Source organism: Melanostigma gelatinosum, assembly GCF_949748355.1.
Source record: "Melanostigma gelatinosum genome assembly, chromosome: 19".
Lineage (NCBI taxonomy): Eukaryota > Metazoa > Chordata > Actinopteri > Perciformes > Zoarcidae > Melanostigma > Melanostigma gelatinosum.
In genome coordinates, this window is record NC_136652.1 from 17,125,545 (window position 1) to 17,149,523 (window position 23,979).

At 44.4% G+C, this 23,979-nt stretch overlaps 1 protein-coding gene across 1 annotated transcript in view; it reads left to right on the forward strand.

Moving 5' to 3' along the window:
* The window catches only part of itsn2a (intersectin 2a), a gene marked incomplete at its 5' end in the record, with an annotated part of 44,378 nt that overhangs the window by 10,247 nt on the left and 10,152 nt on the right, over positions 1-23,979 (forward strand). The window contains 24 exons of the mRNA XM_079291211.1: positions 11,191-11,283; positions 11,375-11,438; positions 11,747-11,922; positions 12,200-12,421; positions 13,379-13,472; positions 15,431-15,573; positions 15,829-15,892; positions 16,486-16,623; positions 16,706-16,812; positions 16,915-17,165; positions 17,255-17,404; positions 17,478-17,618; positions 17,738-17,825; positions 17,924-18,063; positions 19,022-19,102; positions 19,797-19,936; positions 20,041-20,464; positions 20,872-21,047; positions 21,189-21,249; positions 22,475-22,707; positions 22,800-22,840; positions 22,937-23,103; positions 23,336-23,369; positions 23,494-23,618. Coding sequence (XP_079147337.1) covers positions 11,191-11,283; positions 11,375-11,438; positions 11,747-11,922; positions 12,200-12,421; positions 13,379-13,472; positions 15,431-15,573; positions 15,829-15,892; positions 16,486-16,623; positions 16,706-16,812; positions 16,915-17,165; positions 17,255-17,404; positions 17,478-17,618; positions 17,738-17,825; positions 17,924-18,063; positions 19,022-19,102; positions 19,797-19,936; positions 20,041-20,464; positions 20,872-21,047; positions 21,189-21,249; positions 22,475-22,707; positions 22,800-22,840; positions 22,937-23,103; positions 23,336-23,369; positions 23,494-23,618 — 3,353 coding nt within the window. The remainder of the gene's footprint in view (positions 1-11,190; positions 11,284-11,374; positions 11,439-11,746; positions 11,923-12,199; positions 12,422-13,378; positions 13,473-15,430; positions 15,574-15,828; positions 15,893-16,485; positions 16,624-16,705; positions 16,813-16,914; positions 17,166-17,254; positions 17,405-17,477; positions 17,619-17,737; positions 17,826-17,923; positions 18,064-19,021; positions 19,103-19,796; positions 19,937-20,040; positions 20,465-20,871; positions 21,048-21,188; positions 21,250-22,474; positions 22,708-22,799; positions 22,841-22,936; positions 23,104-23,335; positions 23,370-23,493; positions 23,619-23,979) is intronic.

Genomic DNA, 23,979 nt, shown 5'->3' on the forward strand with positions numbered 1-23,979 from the left:
TTTTATTGTGAAAGCCATTACCGGAAGTCCGATATCTGTGGGGCTTGACTCTCTGGAGACGCCCATTTCCAGTCCACACCCACCCCGGCCGCTGGGTCGGTTCCTCCCTCTTCAGAAGCTAATTTGTCCTGCCTGGATGTCGGATCACCACCGCAGTTCAACCGCAACAGGTAAATGACAAGAAATCATTTTTAATGCATTTATCGGGACCGGACATTAGTGACACTACTGGACACCGTCGCTGTTGCCCTTGTTGTTTGTTCTACCTCTTCATAGAAGGTAATGGGAGATATCCTGCTTTAATAATTCTAATTTTAACAGCCGAGGCAGTGTAGCGTATTAACACTAGCCTTGAGGTGATACATTTTTGTCTACCCTAAAAAATGTGAATTCCTGACACCTGTCACTACAATAAACCCTCAGTGATGGCTTTTTGTCTGCGTTTTAAGATTAGGAACACACCATATGGCTGAAAACGCCTGTCAGTGGCTACAATTAGACCGGAATAAATGCTTGAATGTATTTCAACAGATGTGCTAAAATCACATTTCAAGATATATCTTTTTTAAATCACCAAAATAAGGGCTGTTTGCTGCAAATTGCCTCTCTGTTGTCAGGAATGTTGTCAGTCAGTGACAGTATATCTAGTGTGGTGTGATGAATGTTTCTTATATATATTTATTATCCATACAGCATATTACCTGGCACAAATATGCTGTGGGCCATGTACACTGGCTTTATTGTTTCATGCCAGAAAACATAAATCCAGAGGTTATTCACATCTTTTTCCCTGAAGTAAAGTTACCATTCACAGAGACAAATGACACAATGCTCCCTAAACATTCAGTGTCCCAAAAATCCAGCCCAATAATAATAATATGTCCACCAGGACGTCTCTGGAGCTCCCCAGAGAGGAGTGAGTGTCTGTAAAGCATTTGAAATGGAAAGATGTTATCAGACGTTTGCGTTGTTTCACGTCACTGCAGTTTTCCATTCATCAATAAGGAGACGTTGAGGCAGGTGCAGCAGTCCATCCGCGCTTGTGTTCATTCACTGCAGCATAGACTAATTATAGAGATTAAAGCGTGCATGCGTTTGTTTGTGTGTGTGTGTGTGTGTTCTGCTGCTCTCGGTTGGAAACACAAAGAGGAGGCCTTTCTTTGCTGAAGTGGCAAAGTCCATCTAAACTGCACTTCCCAAATGACATCTGGCCTCATCCCAGCAGGGGGCCGCTGCACATCCACCCGCCAAGAAGACGAGGCACACATGCACATAAATGCACACAAGCATACATGCATACTGTACATACATTCATTGTTGTATTGAAGGTTGGAGCGTAAATGCAGACTTTCAGGGTCCAGTTTCACATGACAGACGCAGTAAGCGAGAAAGCCAATGCTTTATTGAAGACATTTTGGTGTTATACTTTAAATCAAGAGAATAAATCTTGTGCCAAAGGGTTGTTCAGGTAAGAAGCTGAGGTGGGGCATGCTGTTGAGTGTGTGTTTGAAGTGTTGGGAGTTTAAAGGAAGTAAAAAAAGAGGCTTCGGTGAATCATTGCTCAAGCTGACCCACAAATGTATCAAAGGGATGATAAATATAAGACGGATTTCTTCCGCTTCCCAATTTTTCACCTGCAGCACAGCAGAGGAACGTGTGTGTGGATGTCTTTGTGTGTTTCTGTGCTCTTGTGAACAGGCAGAAACTACGAGCGCACACACACACACACAGGCCTCTTTCTTCCCCAGGCACAGCAAAGCTTCCTGGGCTGTGTCTGCCTGAACAGGGTCCCCCTCTGTTTGTGGAGTGTGTGTCGAACACACTCGTGCACACAGGCCGACGCATTGATACGCACATCCGAGCGCGGCAGTGCGCCGCACACAGGTGTCAATCAGCATGCAGGGCAGAGTCAAAGGTTCTTTGACAAATTTTTCCCTCCCTCAGTGCAGTGGATCAGCAAACGCCTGGCCCTTTTAAAGTTGACTCACGCTGTTCCCCCAAATCAAAAACTTTTCAAGTGCTTGAATTTTTAAATGTCAATATACCATCAATGCTGACATGTGCCCACACAAGAAGCACACTACTTAGTATTACAGGCCTTAGTGTTTGATGTTGACGCAATCATTGTAACCCAATGTTTGTTTGTTTTTCAGTTGTCGTGATGAGGGCAGACATTTTGGTGTGGATCCCTATTGGTCACCCCCCCCAATCATTGTGTATGTTCCGTGTCGCATTCAAGGTCTCCGTGCAGACAGTACTCCTGTTACTGCCGAGGCCGCAGCCTATCCTTTCTAGATAATAAAAAATCATAATACGAGACGCAGGGACTCTTTACAAGCTGTTCTTCAATATTAACTAACCACTTGACATGCAGTGTACCCCTGCGAGTCCATGGCCCCAAATATCCCTTGGCCAATAGTTAATCAAGCCTTAATCACGTAATCAAAGCATAGAACTTCTGTCATGTGATACCCGGTTTTTAAGCTGCAGAAAAAGTCAGTGGGTCTTGGCTCAAGACTAGTTTTGTAAATGAAAGCATGGATGAGATGGTGTCAATATGAAAACATATTCAAGAAATGTTGCCGTATATCCTTCCACCCTTCCGAAAAACAAAATGTGTCAATAACCACAGGCCAAGTTACATTACATGAACACAGGGATTAGTTTGTTTTGAACAGACCAGGGTTTTTTTGTCGTCGTTTGTAAGGTTTCTTTAAGACCTTTGCCAGGAAATGGACGAGACTTGAAGCGATATTTAAATCATCACTGTGAGATAACGTGATATGTCTCTGTAACGTAACATCAGTCACATCAACACGGACTGAGCCAAAAGGTAAATCAGGTTTTCTTTTTTTTTAAATGCACACATTTCTGAAGTGCTCATGGGTCTTTAGGGATGACAGATGGAGACATCAAGTCGTGAGCCTCTGAAGTTGCTGTCAGTGTTGATGTAGAGGGCGTCCTCTGAGCCTCGTGTTGATTCTGTGTTACTTTAATCCAGGATGTGTCCAGTTTGAACAGAGACGGCTCTGCCGGGGCCAATAGGCGATAGGTAATATCTTGTGTTTTAAACCACACACACCTCAGGGTACCAAAGTGTTTGTGTGTGTGAGGACGGATGGGAGTCTGCTAAATACCCTCATGAAAAGTGTTTACATAAGCGAGTTTAAGGCGCACACATACAGTATTTACACAGACATAGTTTACCTAGTAATGATTATTTTGGTATTATCTACTTTGCCTCATGTCAGTTAAAACACTGTGAAGCTTTAATACATAACGCACGGTGAGTTACTACTGTAACGCAGCTTAATTTTAGCCCCCTAGAATTATTTCTTTCAACAGGTTACAGTACGCAAACCTATTTTACATAAACATTAATATTTAATAACACTGGACACCAAGACAGCCAGGAATGAGTCCTACAAACTGCACTTTCGGTTCGCTAGTCTCAAAGTCTGTTTTTTTCAATGGGTTTTTGTTTGGAAGCTCGAAATAAGGTCTATGAATAACACAAGCTTAAGAGATTTAAAAGTTTTGTTCTACGATATAAGATATGTCAGTAAACACCCCTCATGTGAATTTTGAAGCTCTTACCTGTCTTCAGATTGATAACAATGAGACTAAAAAACGACTGACTAGTCCACCTTTACGGCCTTGTGCATACTTATGCTCATGCGATGTATGGTTTGTTTAAAGCCTAACGTTAGCTTTTTACTTCTGCCGAGCGCATTCACGCTCCAAAAATCAATTAAGTGGTGTTCATTTGTGAACATTATCTTGCTGAATAAAACGTGTCAGTATCATAAACTTGTGTTTGCCAGAGAGATTATTTTCTGCAATCATCCAAAATCCAATGGAAAAACCTTATTGGCTATGCTAACTTCTGGGTTGGCCTGAGCTAACTGACAAAGCAAACATATGACCTGTTGAGAGCGCAGAGTAAAAGAGATAATGTAACAAATCTAACCTGACACTTAATACATTTGTGTTTAATAATTATGTGAACTGGGAAGATTTATACATTTTGAAACTAGCTAGTGATACGAGCTAGTTTGAAACTAGCTCGTATTTGAAACTAGCTCGTAATACAAGCTAGTTTGAAACTAGCTAGTGATGCTAGCTAGTTTGAAACTAGCTAGTGATGCTAGCTAGTTTAGTGGTTTCTAAGAACTATGGATGGATACTGTGTCTAAAATCCCAGTTCATCATGCAGTGACAAATTAAGATGGCTACTCACAGTTAGCCTTATTAGGATTACCAAGATTTTCTCAGAGCAACTGCTTTCTTTGTATTGTCCAAACATTTTTGTTTGTATTTCCCTGGATGGAGTCATGTTGTTTTTTTTGGACTTGGAATGCCAGTATTGTTTACCTGTGTGTGCGGAGGCATACGCCACAGTTCATTGCTCTAAAGTAATTGGCAGTGCCGGCATGTGCAGAGAGTGATTTATACTACAACAACCTCAGCTCCCCCTCCAGGAATTCACACGCAAAGAGGGGAAGCCGATGATGGAGCAAGAGTGTAACAAGAGCAGAAGGAGAGGAGAGGGATGAAATAAATTTGGTGGGAGTCATATAAGAGGGGATGCATGTTCGAGTGAGACATGATTAAGAAGTAGGGGAACAGAAATGAAAAAGAAAGTGAAGTGAGGTAAATCAAAAAAAAGAAAAGAAAGTGTGGCGGCGGAGAGGAGATTGCTTCGACCTGACAGGAATCGCAGCTGATGAGAGAGCTTGCTCCTTAGCTATAGGCTTGTAGATAGATGGATGAAACAGGAGGAAATAAAGGGTTAGGTCTGAGTGGAGGGACTAATAGAATCTGAAGAACAGGATTGAAGGGGTGGCTAGATTAAGGGAATGGGGAACTCAGCTTGGGATGAAAAAGGAGGGAAACTGCCTCTATAAATTTGAAGATGGAGGAAACACAAATGATCGAGAATATGGGGTGTGTATTGCTGGAGTAATTGGACTGAAAAATGATTCGGCAACAACGGCATAGCAAAGGAAAAAGATGAATGGCAAGAGGAACAATAGACTAGACCTGGATTTTTTTATGTGGCAGGGCATGCCGTAACGCTGAGAAATGAAAGCCCGTGCACACAGGGCTCATTTGTCCCCTCTACCTCCTGGGTCTCTGCCAGAGATCCCACAGAGGAATATCTCATCAGGTGGGCCAGGCTCCATGCCCACTGACGACAACAGTGGATGCAAACTGCACTCAATACATCCATAGCTCTTTATTGTGTGTTTAGTGTGTGCGGTGCAGATACACGTGGGAATACATGTTTTATCTTTCAACTTAATCAGAAATGCCCTTGATGAGAGGCTCCTATATAGATGCTCCTATTAGGACAAATATGTATAACCCCAAAAAGACTAATATTTACATTCCTAATAAAACAAATATGTGATTTCCCAATGAGGAAGATACATACCTTCCTAATAATGTAAATGTTTAAACTACTAAAACAGGAAACATTCATATTCCTAATTAAAGAAATTCTTATACTTCCAAATAATGCAGGTTTCATTCCTAATAAGACAAATATGTATATTCCCAATGAGAAATATTTCCTGATAAAACAAATATTTGTATTGGAAAAAAAGACGTATTAAAATTCCTGTCACGGCAAATATGTATCTTTATATTCAAATACATATTCCCAATAAGTGCTAAACTGTGACTCGGTGGCAATTGAAGAAAACCACAAAAACCACTGCAGATATAAAGATACTCTTATATTTGCAAAAAGCCGCCATCTGTGATGCGAGATGCTCCCTCTCTTCTCAGACCACCATCATTCTTCCTTCCTCTGAATCCTTCAGCTGTCTGTCCTCTTGCCTACTTCTCCCCGGTAGCATTGTCTTCCTTCTTTTCTCCTCATCCTCCCTCTCCCTCCTCTCTCTCTGTCATTTTGTCCCCCCTCCTCTCTCTCTCTCTCTCTTTCCCCTCCTCTATACCTCCCTCGCTCTGTCATCCCTCTCCATGTTAGCCGTTCACTGTGCCTTCCTTGCATTTTTAGCCGGGGGATGAAATTATTCCCCCTCTTGCCCGCATTTATATCGTTTCCATTCTCTTTCTTACTCACACACGCATGCTTGCGTTCCTCACACATACGCCGCTGCTCTGTGACACACACACACACACACACACACACACACACACACACACACACTCACGTCTTCCTCCCTCTCTCTTTCTCTGCAGATGTCTGAGAGCTAGCCAGCTGAGTAGAGGACTCACCTCTCCGCCCGTGCTCTCCACCTGCAGCCATGAATGGTAAGAACACTTTGTCTGGCATGTGATATTTTCGTCTGCGGGAGGCAATTATGTACTTTGCGGAGAGAGGTCAGGGCGGAAATTAGAATTGAACAGACTTTAAAAAAAATCTTTCACGAAAAAACCCCAGAAATGGAGAGACAGAGCTGACCAATAAGCAGCAGTTGTGTCGTGCCACTTCTTTAAACTTAATCGTTCTCTCTGGTTATCTTCCTGTCGAGACTGGAAGGTGCATTTGCGTCAGTCTCTCGGGATGTTTGCGTGACTGCTTGTCCCTACTGTCAGCCGTAAGCTGGACCCTGAGATCGGGCAAATAGGATATTGATCTGGTGCTGGAGTGAAGGATCAGACTTAAAACTGAACCCCGTCTCTGATCCCGTGACATTTCACATGTCTTTAATTGATTTCATGCAAATCATGAGCTATTCTTGCGTATGTGTGTGGACAGATTTGCTCAAAAGTGTGTGTGTGTGTGTGTTAATCCTCTTGTTTCACCCCCCCCCCCCCCCCCCCCCCCCACCACCAACTACACTCTCTGCTTCGATCCCATCCAGTAAATAAATGCTAGGAGAGAGCAATTCCGACTCGCAGCATCAGTATGTGATGAGCTTCTCCGTCGAGCGGGGAAGGCCGAGCTCTTTGCTTCATTGCGCACTCATGAACACGGGTGAATCTGAAATGAGCCAATTGTAGAGTCATTAGCAAGTCGATTTACAAAACAGGTGGACACGGCATGCAACAGTGTCTGCTGACGTGCTGCAGCGTGCACAGACTGTTCATCCATCGAAGCGATCCGAAGCGTTTGACGTGTAAATAGTTACGGAAGCAGTGATGTGGTTTCCCCCAGAAGGCCCGGCAGGCGATGGGTGTCTGGAGGTTTGACTCCAGCGTCCCCCTAACAGCACCTAGACAACAAGCGCACAGGCTGACAAAGGGAAGTTACACCACACAAGCAGAGGCTCTTTGTGTCGCAGCTGCTGCGGCACAGTTGGTTTAAATTCAGCGCAGCCAATCATCGCTGTGGAAGCTATTCCATGAGAGTTACTGCCAGTTTTTTTTTGTGTGTGTTTGTTTTTTGTAGATGGACTGTGTGCTATGTTGTCCCAATGTTTGCTGACCAGCTCGTGTGTGTTCGCTGAGAGTTTGTGTTCTAGGTTTCTGTGCAGGAAGCTGTTCCTCTTATATTACACTCCAGGTGGCGGTCTTGACGGTGTCTGTCGGGATGGGTTCACAGTGATGTTGTCAGGATGCTAACCGAAACCCAGGGAAGGAATAACGGAGAAACGAGATAAGAAAACGACTAAACAAACAAGATACTACTTGTTAAATGGGGGGCTTCAGAGCTGCTGATGGGCCTCCTGCTTTTAGCCTTTTATGCCACGCTAAGCCAATCATCACCTGGCTCCAGCTTCATATTTGGAGTCTTTAAAAAAACAGATTAAACAGCCAAAAGACTCATTATAATCCGCTCGTATTTGCTAAATATTCCAAAAGTTGGCACCGTTTTATCTGGTCGCACATTGAGCGGTCTTATGCTGTCAAGACCCCCATGGATTGGTGTGTAAGGAGCTTTGCGGTGCCCCACTTACTCGCCGAGCTGATGCACACATGCTGGATCGACTGACAGGCCTGTGGATGCGGCCATGCCAGCTACATGTCCCAGTGGCCCTGTGCTAAATATCCCCTCCCATTTTTCCCTCACTTACAATAGCCTCTAAATGAGGTCTGTCAAAGCCAACGAGACAGTGCGGAGAATACTCACATCTCTGTGAGAGATTAATTACTTTACGCCTTTTCGTGGCTGCAATTTTGCTGACTGTGCCAAATCTAGGTCGGGGACCGCAAGGTGCTAAAGTGTTACCGTGGTGGTTTAGAGAAGAGTGAGTTGGTTCTGGTACTGAGACCAGTTCAAGGCAATCAGTCCGGAGTGTGACATTTCATCTGCTGGCCGCTTAGAAGGGACTGATGGGCTGTAACTTTGTGTCAGTCCTCAGAGGTGTGTGTGTGTGCGTGCGTGTGTGCGTGCGTGCGTGTGTGCGTGCGTGCGTGCGTGAGTGCGTGCGTGCGTGCGTGCGTGCGTGCGTGCGTGCGTGCGTGCGTGCGTGCGTGTGTGTGTGTGTGCTGTGTCAACAGTGGCCAGTGGGGTGTTTGGGTTAGCAAAAGGGGAGGAAGTTCCATCATGGGCAGGGTGGCATTTCCTGAAGCTGGTGAATACATTACACTCTAGATACCAGGTCTCTAAAGACATGCACTCATAAATAGCACAACTTTAGCATTTTGCCAAATAACAATATTACAACTACAGCTTTTGTCCTTATCTCTGCAGACTTCATTCCTACCTTTGCATCTACCAGAGATACCCTCCCCTGATAATGGCGTCGTCGTTCATGTTGAAGTGGAAAGTTTAGAGAGAACTACCTGTGTAAGATATTGTCTCTAAGAATAAATCAGAATCAGAGTGACTTTATTCCCAACATGTCGCTTATCGAGAGGAAATATGGGATTATCATGAAAATCAATAAAAGCAATCGCATGATAAACTATTTTAGATTATATAACAAAACAATGTCCCAAGGCCAAATAACATTGATAGATTCGGTCAATTTAAAGTTAGAATTTATTTTTGACAAAGTGTTTCATCTTTTCTTTCCTTTTATGTTTTTTAAACATTGATGGAAAGACAGTGAAAGCAATATGTGGAAATGCATATGATATTTTAATGTAATCTTTGTGTACACTGCACAAACATTTCTTTTTGAGTTGCCTTGCCATGAGTTGCTATGACAAGTATCTAAATCATGGCCTCCAATTATATTTAGATTTGTTTTGCTTGGGGTTGAATTGAGCGTCTTTAAGCAAGTTATTTTAGTTTTCTTTATCAAATAGCTTGAAAGACTTTTCTTTTAGTAAATTATACATTATCATACCAAGGTGAGCTTTAAACCAATGATTTTCATTTTCGATTCATTCGTCGAATATCTTTCTCAATTAGTCGTTTTGTCTATAAAATGTCAGAAAATTATGAAAAATGTTGATCAGTGTTTTCCAAAGCTCAAGATGACGTCTTCTCATGTCTCAGATATGATCCGTTTACTTACACAGAGGAGCAAAGAAACCAGAAAATATTCACATTTAACAAAATGGAATCAGAGAATTTTGAATTTTCTTCTGAAAAAACTCAAAATCAGTTACCGACAAAATGACAAATGATCAATTAATCATTGCAGCTCTACAACGATGCGCTCACAATGATAGGCGGTGAATTCATTTAAAAGACAAACTCAACACGTTGTCTTCATTTCACACTAAACTCACTGTTGTAAGAAATCCGTCTAAACATTTCGTTTGAGGGTTGACTGGCACCAGCGAGGCCCGTCTGTCGCTGTCGGGCAGAGAATGAGCTGTTTACTGAGCTACAGAAGGAGCTCATAGACAAAGTTTGTTCTTTTTTTCCCCACCCAGTTGTTTTCCATCTGTAACATCGCAACTATCCACTTTACCACCGAAGCGTTCCTCACATGAAACAATCTGTTTCTACCGTCTGAATGTAGGTTACAGTCGATTAACTCGTCCGTCACTCTACTTATATATCTCCGCTGTCTGGGCTCGTTATCTGTCATTGTCTCCTTATCTGCATCTCTGTCCTTCAATTACTGCCATATGGGGAGATCCAGCTGTGCACAACTTCCATACAGTCCCTCCTTTAATTAAAAATGGCCTCAGGGCTCCCAAGTTACGAAAAACGAAACAAAGGGAAAAGACTTTGAGTGTACCCTGATCGTGATTTCATTAATTTCGTGGATTCCCTGATGAGTAATTGATTATCAGCTCCGATGAAAATCTGTCACCCCCCCTCAATTAAAGACGTCTTAGGAAAATGAGTAAGAATTAAGTTTTGTACCCCTCACACAGCACATTCGACTTCATATTTAATTCACCGACAACCCTGAACTTACCTTGAGAAATGCATGAGTGGAGCGGAGTGAAAAAGCTGACTGGACATTTTTACACATTAATCATTGTTGGGAGTTGGTGGTGAGTGGTTTCATCTGAGGGGGGGGGGCGGGTCTCATTTGGGATGGAAATTATGCAGACTTTTTGGGTGGCGGAGTTAAAAAACACTGCAACTGAATTCGGTATGAGCATTTCCGCTTTGGGGACTTTCAACGTGTTGCTGCATTTGTGTGTGTGCTGACGAGTGGAGCGCAGCCCACGCATAAGGGTTTAAAATAGCTTTCTTCTCTTTCTCTTTCTTCCTAAGAACTGGCGCTGTCATATTTAGGAAAGTTTGGGGCTCCAAAATATCGCTGGCATTATAATAAAGCAGGATCTTTTGGGATTTGAGCTCTTTTTACATAGCAGCGCCAGTGGCGGCCGTTGACGCAGTGTAGAATTACAGTCTGTTGAAATGATAATGTGTGGTTTATATACTGTATGCGTGTGTTAGTTTGCATCTCTGTCTGAGTTTTTGCAGTGCTTGTATTACTTGTTACTCGTGTTGGAGGCGTAGCTCTTTGGATGGCAATGTCGGTCGATGCCGTGGCATTTTGTTACCCACATTCATGGTCTCCAGAGGATCAGAGCAACTGACTTTGGCGATCCCCTGACTTTTCTTCTCACTCCACCGTGAGGTGGACGTTTCTGTTTTTATGGTATCCTGATGTAACCTTTTTTTCTCCATAAGGCATTTTTTGCTTATGATATTTGCAAGTGTATTGAGAGACAAGAAACATAGTGAGAGAGAGTCAAAGTCCAACTGTGGACATTTCGCGTTATGTGGCATGCATCTTAACCAGTTGGCTACAGGGACGCCGCTGTGGCTCACACTTGTTAGTGATCTTTTACCCTGTTATCTCAAAATCCTGTTTTCATTGCGATTTCAAAGAACATCTCTTGGCTTTTGTCCAGGCGGAGCCAGTGTGTGGGCCATCACTCCAGAGGAGAGGGGGAAACACGACAAACAGTTTGACACCCTCGCCCCCGGCCTCGGCTATGTCTCTGGTAGGCTATTGTCACAACAAACAGAAGTGTTTTTTTAAGCTCTATCAAATGCCCGTCTCTCTTAATTCTCGTGATTTTTGTCTGTTTCCAGGGGAACAGGCCAGGAAATTCTTCCTCCAGTCTGGCCTGCCTGCTTCTGTCCTGGCTGAGATCTGGTAAGCAACATTGAATCACAATGTTAAGACGGAGCAAGTAGGTCAGCAGGTCCAACCTTTGTTTTTGGCCAGAGTTAGTTTGGTCTTCTCGGCCTGCTTTTCATTTCCTGTCGAGCGCTCACTTCCTTCACAGCCTGCCCCACCTAGTAAAGTGAATGTGTAAGAGGGGGGAGACAGTGTGTGTGAACTGTAATCAGAACAGAACCTTGTGTAACCCTCACCCTTTATACTGTCTAAGAAAGACTAGGAATGCACACTTTGCTATAAACAGATCATATTGTAAGTCTCTCTTTCTCCTTCTCCTGTAGGAACCTAGCTGACATGGACAGCGATGGGAAGATGGACAGACAGGAGTTCTCCATCGCTATGAAGCTCATTAAACTCACACTTCAGGGGCGGAACTTACCGTCTGTCCTGCCAATCACCATAAAGCAACCTCCCGTCTCCAGTTCAGCGTCAACCATCCCTTCATCAGCACGTTTTGGTAAAGATTTGTCGGAGGAGTTTTACAGCCACAATCCAGTTTCAAAACCACGACATCTCAACTCTTTGTCTCACGACTGTGTCTCTTCGAAGTGTTGTTTCACAAAGAATAACAACTCATGCATTGTAGTTGTATTTCAAAATGGGATGCTTATGTATCTGAGTCATGGTAAAAATATAAGTTTCCTATTTTTTAATTCAACTATAAGTTAGTCTCTCTTCTGAAACGGTCTTCTGGATCAGTTCATGTTTGACATGTGTGTGTTTCCTCCTTGCAGGAATGGGTTCTATGCCAAACCTGTCAATCGGTCTGTCATCCATGTCAACTATGTCAGCCATGCCCATCCTAACACCCTTCCCAGCTAACTACTCCATGCGCTCCATGCAAACCCTTCTGCCAACGCCAATGACTCTGCCCCTCATCCACTGCCTGGGAAGCTGTGGACTCCCCAACGGCATTGCCAACCTCCTCACCCCACCTCTTGTTCCCAACAATTCAGGTTGGTTCTGCAGTGGAACCATTCCGATTTGCTCCAGGGACAAATACAGCCAGATATTAATTAGTGGATTAGCACCAATTCTTTCCAATTTAACCTGGGATTATAAAAAGTGAATGTGCGCGGAAGATTTTGGATTATGTTCCAGAGTAACCGAGATATTTCACTGGCACATGTCCCAAAATGAGATTAAATGCAAAACAGGAGAACATAAGCAAAAACGAGCCTGACAGAACAGCATCGATAAGAGGCTTATGCTATTGATAACTTCTACACATGCAAATAAACCCATTACACAGCATTACAGCCGGGAACACAGATCCGCGTAAAGTGAGAGGAATACATGTGTTTATGTCTGTTCTCACCTTTTTCCGTGCTGGAAATTGTAGGTGTAAATCTACTGAAAACCTTTGGAGGACCTATCAGATGCACACACATACTCAGTCTGTTTCATCTTGTATCTGACTGTGCACTCTTCCTCTCTCACCTCCTCCGGCTGTCCTTTGGCGGCTCTTTTTATTCTCACCCTGTTCGGGATTCCTTTCCGGCTGTGAAATGTGCAACCTAATTAGCGTGACGTTTCTCTCCTATTTGGTGCTCCCTCGATCTTCAGCCTTCCTCTCTGAAATGGTGAAAAAGCTTTCCGGACTAAACCCTCTGTGGCGCAGAGTTGCAGAAAGCAGCCATGGGTTTGTTTTTAACCAGATGTCAATAACCTTGCTGCTGGAGCTCTGTGTGCTGCGACTGTAAAGTACGAGGAGATAAGATTAGATGGACACACGTTCAAGGGCAGCTGCACCCTTCACATAGTATGTCAGAGATTGATTACATATTTTAAAAAAGCACATACACGCTTGTGTTCACATGCATGCACTAAAGCATTCAGCAGATTGTTTTCTCATATGTTTGTTAAAAAATGACATTTGACTATTAACCAGCTGCCTCCAACCCTATTTGCAGCGCTCCCTCTCTCTGGCTTTTCCTCTCCCATGGCGTTCTCTCCATCCACCGGCATGTCGAAGGCCAACTCTCTTCTGGACCTTGGATCCAGCAGGTGAGAGTATAAATAGATTTTCACTTTCAGCTCCCCCAAAATAGAGACTTCTGCTCATTTTGAATGTCAGCACCAAGTTCCTCCTGAAACATAAATTTAGAATCAAGCACTCAATTTCCAAGTTCATAGGGAGATGTGACGATTTCTAAAGTGCAGCATTTATTATGCAGAGATTTTGAGGGAATGGCTGCTGTTAACACCGGTCTGTGTCGCACACTACCAGCCCCTTCGCCCTGTGCTTACGAAGAAGCAGAGCTTTTGCAGGGGAAGGGACGAGGATCAGAATGCAGGCAGAGATGAAACCCTTCGATAACAGAGAGGAGCAGGAAGGGCATTTTGAAATCAGATTGCAACATTAGGAAGTGGGCTTGTTTAGACTCACAGACATTAGAGGCAAAGGGCATTCTTACGGGAGGTCACTGTTACTGTGAAGTCTCCATCTAAGCCGACTGGCTTGTGATCCCCTGGCGTTTCCTCTAGACTTTATGACTTAATACTTGCAAAAATTATGAAATTTTCATCAGTCCCAAGAGCTAATGCTAAAAAGACAACATGCAAATGTTAGCATTTCAAATGACTGCTGTATCTATGCATAGAGCTGCTAGCGTGGCTGTAGACTCTTCGTCTTGTTAAAGTTTAGGAAGAGTTGTGTTTGTGTGTAAGATGAGGTCTGTAAAGCATGTTAGATAGTGGACTGAGCGAGATGTATACGCTGTTGTTTAGGTTCTAATAACTTGGGTTGTCCCATTAAATGGTAATAATGTCATATATACGTTATCCGCCGTGAATGTTGCCATATCTCAAAGGGAAGTGGAAATAGGAGACAGCGACTGGAGGGGTTCGCAGTCCTACATCCATGGCACTCAAGCTGCCACTGTCATTTGTGGTTTTGCACGAAGCACTCTTTAGCGCTGCCTGGATTAGTTACAGCAGTGGGATGTAACGAGGAGTAAACAAAGAAGAAATCAGAGTCCGGGAGGTGCAGTTTCAGTCACGGCCAGATTCCCTTAAGAAAGACAATATCATATCTAATATCCTGGATCCTTCACATGGCGTTCTGTGTGGTTTGGGAAAATGAGTAAGAGTAGTGTCTGGTTTCATTTTGAATGTATTGTTTTTAAATGGCCCAGTGTTTGTCCTGGCCTCAGGTGTAGGTGGTGGCAAGTATAAAAAAAAAGTAGTGTTGGGGAGTCAAATACCAGTACAGGTTGATCCAGCTGCCATCCACATCACTTTAACATTTCAACTTTCAGCTTTATTTTTGTCCCAGAAGGGCAAATGTTTTCTACAGCAACGCATATAACAATACATGAACAGTGCAGTACAGTAAGGGAAAGGAGAGGCGTCCTGAATGCAAGTGGGCTAGAAGTCAAACAACAGAAGTCACTGCTATGCGACTCGCATTTCCACAGTGTGCAAAAGCATCTTGTCCTGTTTTTATCCCAGAACCATAACAAGTTTTAGTATAAGTGACTTATACCCTACTGGTGGCACTAAGTCATTCACGCACACACACACACACACACTAAAAAATATCCCCAAGGCGGAGGGAGGATGCCGCACTGCATCTCCCATTGTCTCCCTGACCCCTCTTCTATTTCAGCTACAATGACTGAAAAAGGACATTCTTCTCAAATGAACACCATCGACCCAGCCTATGCTATTGCTATTCCTGCAGAGGCGTTTACTATAAAAACAGAAGGGCTGATTAGCCCGAGTGTACAGCGCTGTCTCGTTGCAGAGAGTCATTGTCTACGTGGTCGGTTGCTTCCTCTACAGCTAATTAAGAGCTGAGAGATAACACCAGGGAGTCTCGGAGCAATTAGTGGGTTTAAGTCGAGGCTCGAATACAACGGAGAAAGGGAACACTGACCATGTAATATTATTTTGTAATTTCCCTTTAGGTGATATCTTGGTGGAACATCATGCCTTTTTTTTTTTCTTCTCTTCGTCCATAGTTCAAACTCTTCCTCCACCACGTCGCTGGCCAGTAACTCTCCGAAGACGGGTGCAAGCGATTGGGCCGTCCCGCAGGGCGCGAGGCTCAAGTACCGTCAGCAGTTCAACACGCTAGACAAGCTCATGAGCGGCTACTTGTCTGGTAGGTCCCGCACGGACACACGCATACGTACACACTCCAGCCAAAACAAACAGGAGGTTCTCCGGACCGCTTGGCTGCTCATGAGCGGACTTTTGGTTGAAGTTTGACAGAGCGTACTCTGCGTCTGCTTCACTTTACACACGCATGCGCACACGGAACTCTTGTGATTGCTCTTAACGCCGCTTGACAGCTCATTCATCAGGTGACGTGATAATTCACTGTGTTATTATTTCTGATGTTATCTTTACTTTGCAGGACCTCAGGTTAGAAATGCGCTGATTGCATCCAACCTGACCCAGACTCAGCTCGCCACCATCTGGTGAGTATAAGGTGTGTGTGTGTGTGTGTAGCCAAGTAGCCACATCTCTGGCTGTGTGCCTTATTTACTTCATACTGGTATCTATTGATCACCAGACAGGCAGAACATGTAGATGCATAATACCATCAAATCTAATTTCTTCCCTTTATGTGAAGCTTAATTCCATGATTTACGGCACAAAACCTTTCCATGAATAGGATTTAATGCCACTTGGTTTATCATTTACCAAAATCATACCTCTTAATAAGTACAGCTATACATACTATAAACAGCGATCCAGCTAGCAATAAAATAAGTTTTTTTTGTATTTTAGCTCATTTTGTGGTTTATTGAAGCAAAAAAGGCTCTTACAAATCAAACATTCACTACTGGCCCAGCACCAAAAGGCTAGTAAAGGAATTATGAGCCAGGTGTGTCAGTAACATTGCTGCTAATGAATCTTAATGTTGCTCTTTGTCTGCTGGATGAGTAGATAGAAGTCGTACACAATCACAACTTGACAGCTTGTCTCGCTGCCTCTAAAGAAGACCGTCATGCTGCTTTAAAATCACGATATTCTCACCAAAGAAAGTTTTGCTGTTGCGCGTACACAGGTCCTTGGCAGACGTGGACAAGGACGGTCAGCTGCAAGCTGATGAGTTCATTCTGGCCATGCACCTTGTGGACATGGCTAAAACTGGCCGACCGCTACCCCTCACACTGCCTCAAGACATGGTGCCTCCTTCCCTCAGGTAACACACACACAGATTGACATCAATGGATTATTTTACACATTCATTATTGTTTATTATTGTCTATTTTTTTATATTTCAGAGGAGGAATTAAGCCCAGTGAGCTTGTTAATGGAACGGGGCCCTACATAACTACCTGTTTAATAGAAACACCAGAGATAGAACCTGCACTAAAGACCAAGAGCAGTGGTAATGTCCTGCATGCCCTGCACACAGTTTGTTGTGTTTATAATTTGAGTCTTTTGTCTTCCTCTGGGTCACACCTCTCTGTCTGTCTTTGCCTCTCCTTAGTGTCCTTTGAGGACAAGCTGAAGGAGAACTTTGCGCGAGGCAGCGCCGAGCTGGAGAAACGCCGGCTGGCTCTGGAGGAAGAGCGGCGAAAGGAGAGGGAGAGGAGAGAGCGGGAGGAGAGGGAGGCTCATGAAAGGAGGGAGAGGGAGGCAAGGGAGCAGGAAAACCGGAGGAGGCTTGAGGAGGAGAGGCGGAGAGAAATGGAGAGACAGAGGGAGGAGGAGAGGCTGAGAGAGCTGGAGAGGAAGGAGGTGAGCTGGAGAAAATGGCCTCACCTGTGAGATGCCGAACATCTGGACCGCCATGCCTCTGTGATGACCATGTTCCTTCGTGCTTTCAGGCGGCGAAGCAGGAGATGGAGCGCCACCAGAGGGAGGAGTGGGAGCATGGGAAGAGAGAGGAGCTGGGCAGAAGGAAAGAGGGGGAGCAGGAGGAGATCTCTCGACTCAGGGCCAAAAAGAAGAGTCTCGAGTTGGAGCTGCAGGATGTGGTGAGACATTCAGAAATGAGCACTCATAGGAAAGCACGGGGAGCACACTGACACCTCTTGCCTGGTCTCGCAGGGTAACAAGCACAAGCTGATCTCAGACCGTCTCCGCGACGCTCAGAGCAAGAGGCGGATTCTGAAGGCCGAGGTGGACCTCGTCAATCAGAAGAGGGACTCGCGCATCGTAGAGGTCAACGCGTTGCAGCTTCAGTTTGAGGTTGAAGAAATGCCTTTGCTTTAACTTCCTCCCTGTCAAACAGTTATTCAATCATTCCCATGAATGTTTGTTCTTTTCCTCATTTTCTGCTCGTATGTATGCCTCTGTGTTTGCCTTAGGACTGGCAGAGGAAGCTCTCCCAGCTGGTCCCAGAACAACACAGGCTGAGAGAAAAGCTGCGAATCATCAACCTCAACAAAATCTCCCGTGGGTGACAAACGCCTGTCGCACGGCGCGCAGGACACCTCGTCGGTCACCGGATTCCCGACACTTGCCTCTGACCTTTTGACATTTCGCCTTTGCAGCGGTGACTCTGACCTTGCTGGCCGGGACTGTGACGGAGAAAGGAGGGAACTGCCGGAGGCTGAAGGACCAGCTCGACACTCTGGAGAGGGAGACCACCGACAAACTGGCCCAGATGGAGCAGTACAACAAGGACCTGAAGGTGATTGATCGGCACAGACTTGTTCAGGATGCGGAGGCTGGGAGTGACCTTTTTAGCCCATCTCAAGCCCAGGAAGAGCCAGGTCAGGCCACTACAGAGTAGTTCAGACCACTCATAGATTATTTTAGGTAGCACAGCTTAGCTTTGAAGACGTTTAGGATCACCTACAAAGCCAGACGAGCCGTATTCCCCTGTTTCCAGTCTGTAGACGGCTAGCTAAGCTAATCAACTGGCTCATTCCAAAATGAATGCGCAGACACGAAAGTGGTAATTTTCTCATTTGACTCTCTGCAAGAAAGCAAATAAGTTTCCCAATAAAACCATATAATGGATTACACCAATATTAGGAAGCAGAACATTCTTTTTATTGTTTTTCCTTCAGCGATGGTTTATTGGAATAGAATAAAAAAGTGAGTTTCACACTGAGAACGCAGCTGTGAAATCTTGTTCAGCGGGTCTTTGAGTTTCACCCCTGAGGAAGGGAAAGAACACCTTGTTACCGAACGTCATTGCACACAGACACACAGACTCGGACGTGCACGCTCGCTGGTAGACAGCCTGAAAATCGAATACCTGTGATGAATGATGTCATATCTTCTTACAACATATCGCCAATCTAATACTAATAGTTGCAGCATCAATAGTTGCGCTCGCTCTCTTTTTTGGTCTCTTCTATTGTTTTCTTTTCTGAACTGCTTTTTAAAGCTTTTAACACCTTTCCTTCTCTCCTCTGTCCCCCCCCCTCTGCTTCCCTCCAACTGGAAATGTTTTTTCTCGTCGATGTTTTTTTCCATTTATTGTGTTTCTTTCTGATGCTTCTTTTCTTTCTGCTTTCCTTTTCTCCTTTTATCCGTCTCACAACTCACCTCTGTATTCCTCCTTTTATCTCGAATATCGACCCCTCCTCTATTCTCCTCCCACTTTCCTTCCCTCCATCATCACACTGTGTGTTTCATAGCTCGGGGATATGGATGACTGTGTCCTGCGGGGCCTTCTGTCTCTGCTGGCCTGTCTCAGCCAGCTCTTCCTTCTCATCAAGGTTATCCCTCTTTCTCTCTCTCTTTACCTCCCACTGTGTAATCTTTTTCACCCCTCCTCCTTTTTAGTTGTTGTTTTTTTTCATCTCGCCTCTTGCCTCAATCGTCAATCGTCCTCTCCTTTTCATCCCGTGATGATTCGATCTGTTCGCTCATCCCTGGGACTCATCATTAAATGGCGCTCTGCTTTGGTACCATGTCTTCCCTTTTTTGTTCGAGCCTGTGTTTTTTGTGTAAACAGGATGCACCCTGAGGGTAAAACACACACACGGAATGCTTAACCTGCACAATGTATGTGTTAGAAAAGGGAAAGAAAATGAACTCTGCTTGTACATACACACACACATCTGCATGTGTCTGTGAATGGCTGCTGGTTTGTGGACTTATTTTAGATCAGTTTTGCATGTTTTGACTGTTGCACCAACAATGTGTATTTATTTAAACCACCACATACTGTATGTCGGGGTGACGTTTGCAACACAGCCACATCTTTCTATGCATTGAATGCAAATGTAATGTGCAGCTGTGTGCGTCCACTACTTTGGCTTGTTTGTGGTTGGAGCAGAATGTAAGCTTGCACCGACTTGTGTTGTGTTTTGTGTCCGATCACAACACTGTTTTCTGCTTCGTTAAACCGGTCGTAAACTGTCTTTTATTTCTCTCCAACGCATTGTACATTCTGTACGGCTGCATCAGGAGCTGAGGGAGAAGCAGGTGAGGCAGCAGGCTGTCCTGGACGACCTGCACAGAGTCAAAGAGGAGAAACTGAGGGAGCTGCAGAGGCGCAGGGAGGAGGAGATGGAGAGGAAGAGGAGGGAGGAAGAGGAGGCAGCCAGGTGAGTGCGACTGTAAAATTACTCACAATGTACTTTGCTTGAATCGGCTGTTGTTTCTCGAGATATTTTAGGTGACCTTCATTCCCAAAATGTACTTTCCACAGACAGGCAAAGTTAGAGCAAGAGAGAAGAGAGAAGGAGAAGGAGGAAGAGGAGGCGCGACAAAGGAGGCTTCTGGAGGAGCAGAGGGCCAGACAAAGGGAGGAGGAGGAGAGGGAGGCACGGGCTTGCCTCCAAGCCGCCCAGGAGAAAGCGCAGGAAGAGGAGAGAAGACGGCGAGAGGAGGAGGAGGAGAAGGAGAAGAGGAAGAGGGAGGAGGAGGAGGAGCAGGAAAGGAAACGGAAAGAAGAGGAGGAGGAGGAGGAGGAGCAGAGGAGGAGTAGCAGCAAAGAAGAGCAGGAAAGAGGAGAACAACAGCAGGTGTTGGTGGCTCAGCGACCGTCCGAGCTGACCACGTATCGAGCTCTGTACTCGTTTGTTGCCCGAAACGCAGACGAGCTGAGTATAGACGCAGACGGCCTGATAGAGGTACGAGATGCACTCGCACTGTGTTTGAATCACGTACTCACACATTTACCATCAGGGCTGGGAATCACCAGAAGCCCCTCCAGACAATATTATCACGATACTTGTGTCATAAAACAAACTTATTGCGATTTCAAACAATTTCTGATATGCTGAGCATTGCGATAACATATAGTTTTGTGGTAATATTTGTCAGTTTGTAAAACAATATTTGATGAATAAACACAGTCTAGTGGACAAAAACACCATATGTGCAACGTAACAATTACATTTGGTGTGATGGATGTCTTTATGTACGTTGCTCTGTAATAGTTATTGTTCCTGACTGCAGCTGGGAAACAACACGTTTTACCATCATCACCGTGTTATGCCTGATTGCCGGTGATTAAGCAGCGTTTTTCATGATGCAGGTGGATGAGCAGACCGTCGGTGAGCCTGGCTGGTTTTGCGGGACTTACCAGGGAAACAGGGGCTGGTTCCCCCAGAGTTACGCGGAGAAATGTCCGACCCCCTCTACTACCGAGACAACGGCCCCTTCATCGCCTGGAAAATCGTCCCGTCCGCCGCCACCGCCACTTAACACAAGGTAACGGGAAGACACGGGATGGGACGGCCTTTTATAACAGTCGTGCTTTGGGCATTGCATGTTCTGCTACCCCTCTCTTGGGTTGCTTTTATTCTTGTGTTGGCTCCTTCCCTAATGGTTTGTCCCTCCTGTTTAACCCAGAGTCCCAGACAAGAAGGTAGCATGCGACAGGACTGTTCCTGCCCGATCGGACGCTTCGCAGGTAAAGCTCCACTTGAAACCCTGTTTTGTTGCTGTGTCAGTTCAGAGATTAGCATTCTACCTCTGGATAGAGTAGCCACGTTTATACAGGAGCAACGTTAGAATAAAGGTTCTCGTAATGTATTTTCAAAAGCACTTGTATGAGCTGTTGGAATATTTAAGGCCTCCCTGTGCTGCCATTTTATCATTGAACCTGCTATTGTTAATATTTTTTATTTTAATAATGGATCAAATAAATGCTCATGTGAAAGAAGTCACTTGTAATGAAAAACACCCAAAGAATTATACAACTCAGCTCTACGGAGCTTTTTAGCTTCTTTCAGCTCATTGTTTTGGTTTTCCGTCCCGTAACTTTACTGGTTTCGCTCCGTCACACCGCTCTCATCAGCATCATTTCCAGCTGTTATATATTCACAGACAAAGTATATTGGCAGCTAAAAAGCCAGATATTACCCTCAGGAGTTGGTGGCAAAAGGAGAGTGAATATTGGACTTTCGTTTAGTTTTTCTCTATATCTGTTTGCATGTGTAAATAAGCAACTGTTTGATAAACATGTTGCCATATCAACTTTGTACGGTGATTTTATGTCACGGTTGTGATTACAGCTTGTTGCTCTGTCGGTTTAGTGATGTCTGCCTTCATAGTATATCTGAGATATAAACAGGCTTTGGCAGGCAACTATCTAGGTCTGGCTTGGAACACGCACTGCTGCTGTCACCAACACACACACACACACACACGTATACATCTTCAGCAGCATGGCTGTATATTTATAGCTATTCCCTATGAGAGTTCCTCTCTCTGTTTGCCTTTCTGTGGGTCACACAGACATTTACAGATCTCCCAATAAATAACATCAGTGTTAGTAGCGGAGACGCTCCAAGTCAAGTCTTTGTGGGTCAAGTCTCAAGTCCCTTGTGTTTTGTAATGAAGGTTCTATCATCTGCTGCATGCCGTCCGGTCTGCTTCGAACAGGGCACAGCGTTATCTAAAGAATTAGCATACAGCTTCAGCAATGCAATTGCTGTGTGTGGAACTCAAGTACGACTTGAGTCCAAGTTAGTAGATCTCATGGTCAGAAATTGTCAAGTGATCTGAGATATTTGAAGTTGCTTTACATCAGGATGATTCGCCCAGAGGTCGATTTTATGTTTCCCTTGATTTCGTAGAAGAATTGTTGAATTGTAATGTGAAACCGCTGCTGCCCTTCTCATCCCACTCCTCAGTCCTCCGTCCCTCTGTTGGCTCGAGCCGTCTCCTCGTGGTCAGCCACCTCGGAAACGAACCTCAACCTGGCCTCCGGCACGGGCGACGTCATCACTGCGATGCTGAGCTTCTCCCAGGGCGACGTCATCGGCGTGCTGCAGCAGAGGGAAGACTGGTGGTTGGGACAGCTCAACGGGACTCAGGGATGGTTCCCCAAAAGCTACGTCGCTTTGGAGACGGGAGGCAGCACGGAGTACGAGGACACACAAGAGTACACGCACCTCTCTGATGCCAACTTTAAGCTGATCGTAAGACTATATTGACTTTGTGTTGTTCCCATTCCAGTGTGGATGCATTTGACACATCTGATTCTGTTCAGCTAGAAGGTAAGAATAGTTGATATGTCTCTACGTTTAATCATGACAACAAGCCAACTGTCGGATATGTTGCTCTGACTTACTCTTGTGTTTTATCCAAACCAGAGTACGTGGCTTTGTACACGTATGAGAGCCCAGAGACGGGGGACCTGACGTTTGTTGAGGGAGATCTTGTCATGGTGACGGAGAGAGAAGGAGAATGGTGGCGAGGATGCATCGGGGATCGGACCGGAGTTTTCCCCTCCAACTATGTCCGACCTGTTGAGCCAGAGGTGACACAGATTTGTGTTTCTAATTTTATTAATTGTATAAAGTGTATTATATGTTAAGGAATATTGCAAAGATCAGTCAGCTGTAAACCTTTTATTTATATATATATATATATATATATATATATATATATATATATATATATATATATATATATATATGTTCTTTAATTTTGAATGTAATTCACTGATTTGTTACTTTACTCCTTAATGTACTGCAACTTTATTAATTCAGGTGTCAAAACCTGGAGCTCCAATCAAAAAGCCTGGTGAGTCTCACAAATACTGCACACACACACACAAAGACTGTCACAGTCTGCTGACGAACTCTATTATGCTCTTGACATTGACCTGATCTAAATCCACCCTCGGCTGTATCTCTTTTGTCAACAGAGATAGCTCAGGCAGTCACCACCAGCGCCGTCGGCCCGATGATGCATCAGCTGCATCTTTCGCCAGGGCAACTGATTGTGGTCCTGGCCAAGAACTCCACTGGCTGGTGGCTCGGGGAACTGCAGGTCAGTGTGTGTACATACTATATTTATGTATATACATACATCTATAAGAATACAAGAAAAATGTTAAAACTTAAAAATGGCATTAACAAGGTTTTACAAGAATTCATTTGGCTCTTAATGCTGATGTGCAGTTCAAGGAATGCTAAGAAAATATAAATGAATATATAATACGATGAAAAATATCAAATGCTTTATTAATAGATTCAAAAGAAACATGTGTTGCAACACGGTGCACAGACAGGTTTAATGTATCATGAAAACTGACTCGATGTCAGTAGATTTATCGCTGCTGGTGCTGTCGATGTTTTTGTATCTGCTGACTTGTCGGATCAATGGAGAGCTGGTGAGGTAAGAGGAGTAA